The following is a 9,944-nucleotide window of genomic DNA, read 5'->3' on the forward strand; positions in this document are numbered from 1 at the left end:
CCACAAAGTATGACTTTCTTGACCTTAAAATTTATGTTTTAAATTCATTAACGACATATTTAGATTTCATGTCGCAACTCAAACGGGACCAAAAGATAATATTGCTCTCCCCATTCACTGCCATTCATATTTTTTCCGATCTAAGGTCCCATGAGCTCTACCGGAAGGGGCGTGACTTCACCATTCTATACAGATAAAACAGCTGTACTTCCTGTCCTCTGACATCACTTCCTGTGTCACTGCAGACCACGTGGAGCTGGTGAAGAGGACGATGGCGGCCGTGGCGTTGCCGTCTCTCGGTGTGCCGTCGTGGGCCAGAGAGATCTCAGACGACCAGTGGAAGGACTTGGTCCAGAACACGCTGCAGAGCCGACAGAGCGCCGCCACCCTGCGCTTGCCACGTAGGGCCAACATCAACGGACCCTGAATGCACCACAACTACGTCAACAACCTCTGCTGTCCCTGAACACACCACTGCAGTTCTTGGACCCATGACAACAACAGACCATTATCGTACTACTGCAGCTGCAACAACCAATACTGTCCCTGAACACACCACGATAACAACATCAATGAACCCTTAAGGCATCATGACCATGTCAACAACCTCTACTGTTCTTGAACACACCACCACAGCTCCAACTACTTCAACACACCCAACAACACCATGACAGTGGATTGTGACAAACTGCCGCAGCGGCCACAACCTCTACTGACCCTGAATGCACCATGACAACTTAAATGGAGCCTGAAGTCACCATGCCCATGTCAACAACCTCTGCTGACCCTGAATGCACCACCACCACATTACTAACTTCTACTTACCCTGAATTCACCATGACAACAACGGACCATGAACACACCTGTCACACCAAGAATCCCTACTGACCCTGAATGCATCACTGCAGTTTCAATGACATTAACAGACGCTGAACACACCACGACCATGTCATCAACTTCACCTGGCCCTGAATGCACCACCACTGCTTCAATATCCATGGACCCTGAAGGCACCAGGACCACTTCAGGGACCCGGTTGGAGGGCTGGGAAAGAACAGAATGACTGTAAATATTCAGAGTTGAATCAAAACAGTTTGTTTTGTTCGAAGATTTAAAGTGAAGCTGCTGAAACTGAAACGTCTTGTCTGTTTTTTAGTCTCAATAAATATTCAATTTGAACTTTCTGGCTGATTAATAAAAGATTTATTTTTTCTCCATCATAGTTTCACCTGCGGCAGGTGAGTGTCGACTCACTAAATAAACCAACAACTTTCCCATGATCCTCGTGTTGAATAAACGACTAAAGAAACCGTTGAAACGTTTCTGTTTTGGTGACGTCAAAGAAATCTCAGAATAATAAACATCAGAATCAGACTGATGAAGTCGACACGTAGAACATCTGCATGTTCACCTTGTGCATTAAAATCACATCTGGAAAATTCAAACTCGAGTTCAGATCTAAATTCAGATCTTTGACGTTCAGTTTCAGTTTCTGTCTTCAGATCAGCTTCAAGTGAACGGACACAGAGACCACCTGAGTTCTGGTTCAGCTGATCCTCCAGCTGACAGACCTCCACATCAGGTCCTCTCTGTCACATCAGGACTCAGCTGGACTCAGCTGGATTCAGGACCTGGCTGTAAACATGTCATCACAGTCTACAAGAGAAAACTGGATCACATTTATTCATAAGAATAAAAATCTGAAGCTAAATTAAAGTTTAAAAATTATATCACAGTGAAAAAACACATTTGAAGCTAACTTAGCTTAGCTCACTAGTCTTCATATTTGTGCCATAATTTACAACCACAACAGGTTATGCTAACATTAGCCAGTGAGCTAACAAATGTTTGCTCACTAAACAAACTGCATGCTGATGGTTTAGTCCACTCTCAGGCGCTAACGCTAGAACGTTAACGTTAGCTAATTGACTTAAAACATTTTTAGCAAAACAAACCGTGAAATAAAATCCTGAATATTTTTCTTGACCTGTTTTATCTGAGATATTAAAACCAACAAATGTCAGTGTGTTAGCAAAAGCTAAGCAGTGAAAGCTAACATTAATAAGAGAGCCAAATAAGTCCTCAACTGACATTAGTTAGCTCAGTAGCTAATATGATCTCACAAAATAATGAGCATAGTTTAAATAATAATTGCGAAACAATGAAAGATTAAAACTAAAGTGCCTGATTTAGTGCCTGACCTCTGCTTGTTAGCTAGCGAGATAATGTTAATTAGCAAAGCCAGCTAACATCAGTTAATTAGCATTAGCAAACTAATATTAGCTAATATGCTAAGAAGCTACCACATATTGTGGTTATCCAACATATTCAGTTTGTTTTCATGGTTCAGATTGGTTTTATTTCATCACTCCAACATTAGCTAACATTGAGAAACTAAAGTCAGTTAAATTAGTTAGCTGAGGTTAGACAAATGACAGCTAGTTCGCTAGCTAACCTAGGGTGATACTGAATTTAAATGAAAGTGGTAAAAAGTAGAATATTAACTAACACCAAAGATATCATCCAACTGTTGCTTGTTAGCTAGTAAGATAATGTAAATTAGTAAGCCAACAAACAAAGTTCAGGGGTGTTTATTTTGATGTCTCTCACATTAGCCAACAGTAATAAACTAATTTAAAATCACTTAAACTAGTAGCTGGTGAGGTGTTAACCAGCTAGTTAACTTTGTTGGTAGGCTAACCTGAGCTAACTGTTAGCTTCTGAGAGAGTAAACACATTAAACCATGTTGAGAGAGAAGAAAAAAGTTAGCACACGGGCTAATGTCACAAGCAGCACAACTTGCTCCAATTGTTCGTTGAGTATAAACACTTCATGCTAGCTGGCTAAGCTAACATTATCTGTGACATTCTTAATTGTAGCTTCAGTTTTTTCTTCTCCTGAATAAATGTGGTTAAATGTTTGTTTGTTTTTTGTTAACATGATTATCTAATAAAACTCAATCGTCTGCTAGCTAACGTTAGCATGACGTGATTTTCCTCCTTTACGTAAAAATGTCCAGAAAAGTTCCTAAAAATATTCTTTAAACCGTCCGACAATGTGGAAACAAGTTAAATCTGAAGTTTACAGAAGAAGAGAAGCTGCTCGGTTTGATTTTTAATCCCACAAAAGTTTTTTTCTTTATATAGCCAACAGTTTTTAACCAAATATTCTTTACAAAGTGAAACAATTTTATTCTTAATTTGTGCAGAAACTTTTACCGTCGGTTGAACAAAAGTATAAACTGGTAAATTTTCTAGAAACCAGAAAATTAGTGGGGAAAAAAAAAGAGAATTATTATTAATTCTGAACTCGGCTGCTCTCGTCTTCTGTACAAACAAACTGTTCAAACAAAGTGAACTTTTTAATATTTTGGATGAAGTCACTTCCACCTTGAAGCCTTTTATTGAAATGTTTTGTCTTTCATGTTTCGCTTGTACAATAATCTGAATCTAATATATAAATATATAGAGTGTATGAATGTGTTTGTGTCAGAGACAGAAACTGTGATTGTCAAACATGTTCCACTTTATTTCCTTTTATTTTGTTCTGTACACGAACGTCTGTACAAAATCTCACTTTCATACCATGTCATGTTCTAATTAAAGTACAACATATGTACAGGATGGCGGGAAGCAGCGCTCGCGTTTTAGTGTCACAGATCGTGGTGATGGTTTCTTACTTTCATGAAATGTTTCACCGTGGAGTCAGTTTATCAAGAACTGCGCTGCCACCGCCGCCGCCGCCAGACAAAATAAACCTCTCTGCAAAGTATTTATTATAATCTGAAGGTTCTCAAAGAGCTGATTGGACCCTGCGACGAGTCAGAGAGCGGATCTTTAGAGTTTGTTTCAGGGGATTAAATGTGTCAGTAACAGTGAACTGACATTCATCTCTCATCATCATCATCATCATCATCATCTGCGGCCTCAGTCGTCGTCAAACATCCCAACAAAGACAAAAACTGATGTCAAACAGAACCAGAAAAATAAAATCAGAGTCTGTGCAGTCAGAGAAGTCACTGAAGTTTAAACTTTAGTTTGTCTGTTTTTATTTGTTTATTTATATTTATTTATTTGTGTTTGTTTGATCAGAGTATTGATATTAATCAATGATTTATTTTTATATCATTTATAAGTGCTGATACAAAGTGGAGTTGTGAGCGCTCTCTGCTGGACAAACTTTGAAATAACACTGATCAGCTGATCGATCGGTTCAATGATCACAGGATCAATGAAGACACTCAGACTCACACCTGCTCTGCCCCCTGCTGGACAACCCCCCAGACTACACACAAGGTACACAGGAAGCGTATAAAAACGTCTCACATTAACTCTTTGGACTCGGAGCTGTGGCGGCTATTTTGTCCAGTGGCGGCACAGAGAGGTGGGCGGAGCTAACCCACCCCTGGAATGGTTGATTGACTGACAGCAAATCACACGACGGCAAGTGGAGGACGATGTGCGGCGACTTAACGGAAAGCAGCCGACCAGGAAGTAAGATAAAAAAATAAAAGAGCTGTAAACGTCACGGTCTGTAAGAGAGGGGGTGTGGCCTGTATGTGAGGGGGCATGGCCATGCATCCATACACATGACAATATCCACCAGTAACTGCACATGATGGTATTCAGAGAGTCATGACTGTTCTCATGTTTCTGCAGCAACAGGTGAGACGCGTCACGTCTTCAGGTGGGATACAGCACGTCACTCTTTAGGTGATGACGAGCTTCATTATTTTAGACAAAGACAGACGGACGGACATTTTGTCATTCTCGCTCACATCAATAAACGCTCTGTCATCAAACTGCAAAATGTCCCAAAATGCAAACGTGAATTTCAAACAAATCCTGTTGCAGAAAAAAGTTTGTCACAACTTTTCGTTCACTCTGGTGCGTTTCTTAAAGGTAATACACGAGCTAAAAAACCTACTGAACAGTAGTGAGCGCATTTTTAACGGGACAATCGAATAATTTTCTGCCGTTTTTTCGGTTTCATTTGTTTGAGGCGTGACTTTCACAAAACGTGGAGGAGTGAAACACGGCCGAGGAAGAACCCATTACATTTTGGTGCGAATCTAAATCTCGAGGCAGATACATGAATTATTTTAACTTTCGTTAATGCTGTGAAACGGGATATCTGAACATACAATAGCTGCGCTTTTTGTTTTTGGTAGGAAAAATGCACTTTAAATTTTAACACGCGATTGCTGTCAATTTTTTTTGTGTTTTTGTCAGAAAAATGCACCTTGACTTGACAAAAAACGCACTGTATTGAGACTGAGTTTTCTGTCAGCAGCAGTGCACTCTAAAATATTTACTGAATATTTCTGTTGGAGAAACTGACATTCATTGTGTTCGTCAAAACAATGCACTTCAAACGTCATTTATTGCACATTCTCATCCTAACATTCACTTTGATCAAGTGATTTTTTTTTTTTAATAAGGAAAAATGCACTTTCATGCACTCCTGTCAGTTAAAACTAAGTGACATTTATCACGTGTTTTTGTGCAGACAAAAAATGCACTGTGATGACATTTATCAAAGGTATTGAATGTTTTCAATGAGGAAAAAATGAGCTTTATTGACACTCAGTTTTCTGTCAGCAAAAGTGCACTCTAAAACTTTTATTCATTACATTTATATTTTTGTCAGAAAATGCACTTTCAATGACATTTATCGCACATTTTGGAAGAGGAAAAATGCGCTTTATCAACAGTCTTCTGTCACCAAAGTGCACTCAAACTTGCGCGATTTTTGTCACAAAAATTAACTTTTAACAATTCTTGCATGTTCTCATCCGAACATTCACGTGTTTTTGAGGAAAAATAAAAACACTTTATCGAAGGTATTGAATGTTTTCAATTAGGAAAATGCGCTTCCATTAAGAGTTTTCTTTCAGCAAAAGCGCACAGTAAAAATTTTGTGTGTGTGTGTGTTTTGAGTGTTTGACAGAAACAAATGTAGCTACATTAATGTACTTTAATGTTTATCAAATATTTTCAATAAGGAAAAATGCATTTTAACAACAATTATCATGTTTTCATTCAGAATGTTCACTTTAATTTTTTTACGGACTGTTAAAAGTATTTCCGTCAGGAGAAACTCACCTCTGTGACGTTAATATTTTCTTTCAGGAAAAATGCACTTTCATGAAAACTGTGGAGATCATCTGAGTTTGAAAAATTAAAGCACTTTAAAAACATCAGTTGCGTTTTTGTAAAAAAAAACAAACAAAAAAAACGACCAGTTTTACAGTTTCTGTTTTCTGTTGTTGACAAAAATGCGTTTTTAAATTCATTTTTTGTTCATCCGGAATTTTACCGAACTGTTTGTGACATGAACTGAAATTGAAACACAGTTAGTGTTTAACAAAACGAGCGAACTTTGTGTGACGACGACACGTGACCCTGAAATACTCAGGTTATTTTCACTCGTTAAAAGTCGCTGTAACTTTTAGACAAAAAAAACTATTTGAAATGATTATCTTTGTTACAAACTTTTTTTTTTTATGGCACAGAATGCGACAGCATGAAACAGTGAAACTGGAACACAGCTCAGACAGTGTTGTAAACAGAACCGAGACAGCAGAGGATCATGGGAAACTGGAGGAGTTGGTTTTTTTACCGGCTGATGCATTTTTAACTTTTCTGTTTTTTAACGTTTAAAAATCACTGAACTTCATCTCGTTCATCAGCAAAGATGTGTCTTTAACAAGTCGAAATCCAGGCTTTTACTTTGGCGAGATGTATTTGTATTTATCATGTGACGTTGTTGAGCATCCTGTTTGACGGCGTTCGGACTCATTAGGTCCTGAAACAAACGCTGAACCTTAAAATTCAGACAAACTGTTGGGTTTTGTTGCGCAGTCGAAAGCTTCGACTCACACTGAGACGCTTCTTCAGTGGCATTATGTCCCATAACGCCTGAACGTCTCGTTTTGCTCACAAGCACAAACAAGTTTTTGTTCTTTAAGTATTTCAGCGCTGACGACAAAACACCCACGTGACGTTCTGACAGAAAACGCCTCCTCAAGCAAACGACTTCTCTCATTGGTTCAGAGTCGACGACGTCATGACAGCGTGGATCTACGGAGGACGAAAAATGACACAAGTATCAATAAATAAACATTTACAGGAATAAACAAATAAAATGTTGAAATGAAATGAAATAAATAATTTATTAAAAAAAAGTGTAGTTTTACAAAAATGTTCAAATTAATTTAAGAGTTTCATTTCAGTTCAGTTTAATGATCAGCTTTGATTTATTTATTTATTTATTTCAAAATTTTATTTATTTATTTATTTTGGCATTTTTTGAAACTTTTTTCTGTGTTGACAGTTGAGTCGTTTCTTTTCCTCCGTACGACCGACGAACATTAAAATAAAACAAATAAATGACGTTGGACTCAAAGGTCTGTTCTGTCGGGTGACCAGCTGGATGCTGATTGGACGTCTACATTCACTGTGTCTCTTCGTCATCGTCACCACCACCATCATCATCATCACCATCAACAGTCCATCTGAAGCTGCTTCAGTCATGAGTCCACCACAGGTCCGTGCTGAGAGGTGATTGGTTGGGTCAGGTGAAGGGGGCGGGGCTCTGGAGTGAAGCGGCTGTTGGAGCGAGTCAGTGAACTCATCTGTGCTGCCTTCAGGTGTCATGGGACAGACGTGATGTGTCGGAGCTCTTTTCCACAGCAGGAACACAACAACCTGAGACCAGTAAGAACCAGTCAGAACCGGTATGAACCAGCAGGGTCCTGCTGCGTAACTCTGTTTTACAAACCAGAACATTTCAGGCTTTCGACAGTGAGCAGGCGACAGGAAGCAGCTGATAGGTTTTTTTTTTTTTACACGTCAGTATGAATTCATTTAAAGCAGAAACAGAGGAGACATAAACGTCACGTCTTTAACAGAAAATATTTCGGCAGCATTCGGTCGGGATAAAAACTGTGGACAGGAAATAAACAGCGTTTCTGTAAATACCAACGTAACCTGAACGTCTCTGTTGCTGAGGGTTAAACTGGTGTTTGTTTCATTATGATCTTGATTCGTCTGACAGTCTGTATCTTTACATTTCAGAGTCGTAAAGTAGAGCAGCTGATTGAAGGGATTAAATGTTCCGAGGACTCAGACGGAGTTTAACGTTTGAGCATTGCAGAGAATTTGAGAAAATAAAAACCTGGAGAAATAAAGATGTTTCAGATTTAAAGCAGTGAAGTTGTTCTGGCAGAACACGGTGGAACCGCAGCAGAAACTGAGACGACGCGTTCCTTCACAGCTCGCCGAGTTCCCGCTGTGGAAAAGTCCTGTTGGTGATGCGTTCAGGGACTGTCGGTCTGTGCGTGTCCAGGGCAGCGTTGCAGTCACCTGGCGGCGTTGTGATGCAGGTACAGATGACACAGTTTGAGACAGGACGCGGAACGGACGTCTACACAGTGTCCTACATGTTCTGGACCATCAGGGGTCAGACGGTTGTTTTTGTTCTTTGAACGCAGCGTCAGCTCCGCCCTCATCCGACCCCAGCACAGCTTCCTCCAATCAGAGAGAGTCAGGCTCAGAAGGGACCGCCCCCCCGGTCAGAGAGCTTCCTGATTGGCTGTCAGGTACTCCTCAGCTCTCTTATGAGCCTCCAGAGCTTTGATGGTGTAGACGTCCTGCGGCAGCTCCGACTTCCTCCTCATCAGGACTTTGTCCTTCTTCAGGTCCTTCAGACCCTGCGCAGAAACAAAACACACACTCAGTCAGTCGGCCAATCAGCTGCTGAGTTACCATGTGACTGAGTGACGGGTCACCTGCGAGGCTTCGCTCTCCACAGTCTTCTTCAGCAGCTGGATGTCTTCAGCCGTCGGAGTCTCCGTCTCCATCGAGTACACGGCCACGGAGCTGTCGCTGTACAACATGTACTGCACACACACACACACACACACACACACACACACACACACAAACACAGGACAGACAGAAAGTGACTAACTTAGCAACATTACCGCTACAAACTACCCATAATGCAACACTGTGATAAAGTAACAGGATCACAGAGGACCTGGAGGCCACGCCCCCTTTATTACCATTTACAGCTAAACACAGATTGGACCCATAAACAAACGGGACGACTGTGATAATCACACACAGCAGAACTGACCTCTTCCTGTGGGTGGAGCCCAGGGCGGAGGGGGTGGAGCTTATTGCTCTGAAAGAAAGTCAAACAGAGTTAATTAACAAACATGTCTCAGCTCAAGGTCACTGACTGAGTCTGAAGGTCGTCTGTGTTCTACTGTTGAACTTTATGTCTGCTTTACTGGGACACGTGAGGAGACATGTGAGGACACATGTGAGGAGACAAGGGAGGAGACAGGACACATGTGAGGAGACATGTGAGGAGACAGGAGACATGTGAGGAGACAGGAGATGTGAGGAGACAGGAGATGTGAGGAGACAGGAGACGTGAGGAGACAGGAGACATGCGAGGAGCCATGTGAGGACACAAGGGAGGAGACAGGAGCCATGTGAGGAGATAGGAGCCATGTGAGGAGACAGGAGACGTGAGGAGACAGGAGACGTGAGGAGACAGGAGACATGTGGGGAGACATGTGAGGAGACATGTGAGGAGACAGGAGCCATGTGAAGAGACATGTGAGGAGACAGGAGACAAGTGAGGAGACATGTGAGGAGACAGGAGACATGTGAGGAGACATGTGAGGACACAAGGGAGGAGACAGGACACATGTGAGGAGATAGGAGCCATGTGAGGAGATATGTGAGGAGACATGTGAGGAGACATGTGAGGAGACAGGAGACAACTGAGGAGACATGTGAGGAGACAGGAGACATGTGAGGAGACATGTGAGGACACAAGGGAGGAGACAGGACACATGTGAGGAGATAGGAGCCATGTGAGGAGATATGTGAGGAGACATGTGAGGACACAAGGGAGGAGACAGGAC

At 41.3% G+C, this 9,944-nt stretch overlaps 1 protein-coding gene across 1 annotated transcript in view; it reads right to left on the reverse strand.

The window, feature by feature from the left end:
• Positions 1 to 3,526: 3,526 nt before the first annotated feature.
• The window catches only part of ppp2r5d (protein phosphatase 2, regulatory subunit B', delta), a 26,749-nt gene continuing 20,331 nt past the window's right edge, over positions 3,527 to 9,944 (reverse strand). Inside the window, exons 13-15 of the mRNA XM_050070559.1 lie at positions 9,143 to 9,190; positions 8,793 to 8,903; positions 3,527 to 8,714 (exon numbers count right to left, since the gene is read on the reverse strand). Coding sequence (XP_049926516.1) covers positions 8,577 to 8,714; positions 8,793 to 8,903; positions 9,143 to 9,190 — 297 coding nt within the window. The 3' untranslated portion in view covers positions 3,527 to 8,576. The remainder of the gene's footprint in view (positions 8,715 to 8,792; positions 8,904 to 9,142; positions 9,191 to 9,944) is intronic.

Source organism: Epinephelus moara, chromosome 19, assembly GCF_006386435.1.
Source record: "Epinephelus moara isolate mb chromosome 19, YSFRI_EMoa_1.0, whole genome shotgun sequence".
NCBI classification, from domain to species: domain Eukaryota; kingdom Metazoa; phylum Chordata; class Actinopteri; order Perciformes; family Serranidae; genus Epinephelus; species Epinephelus moara.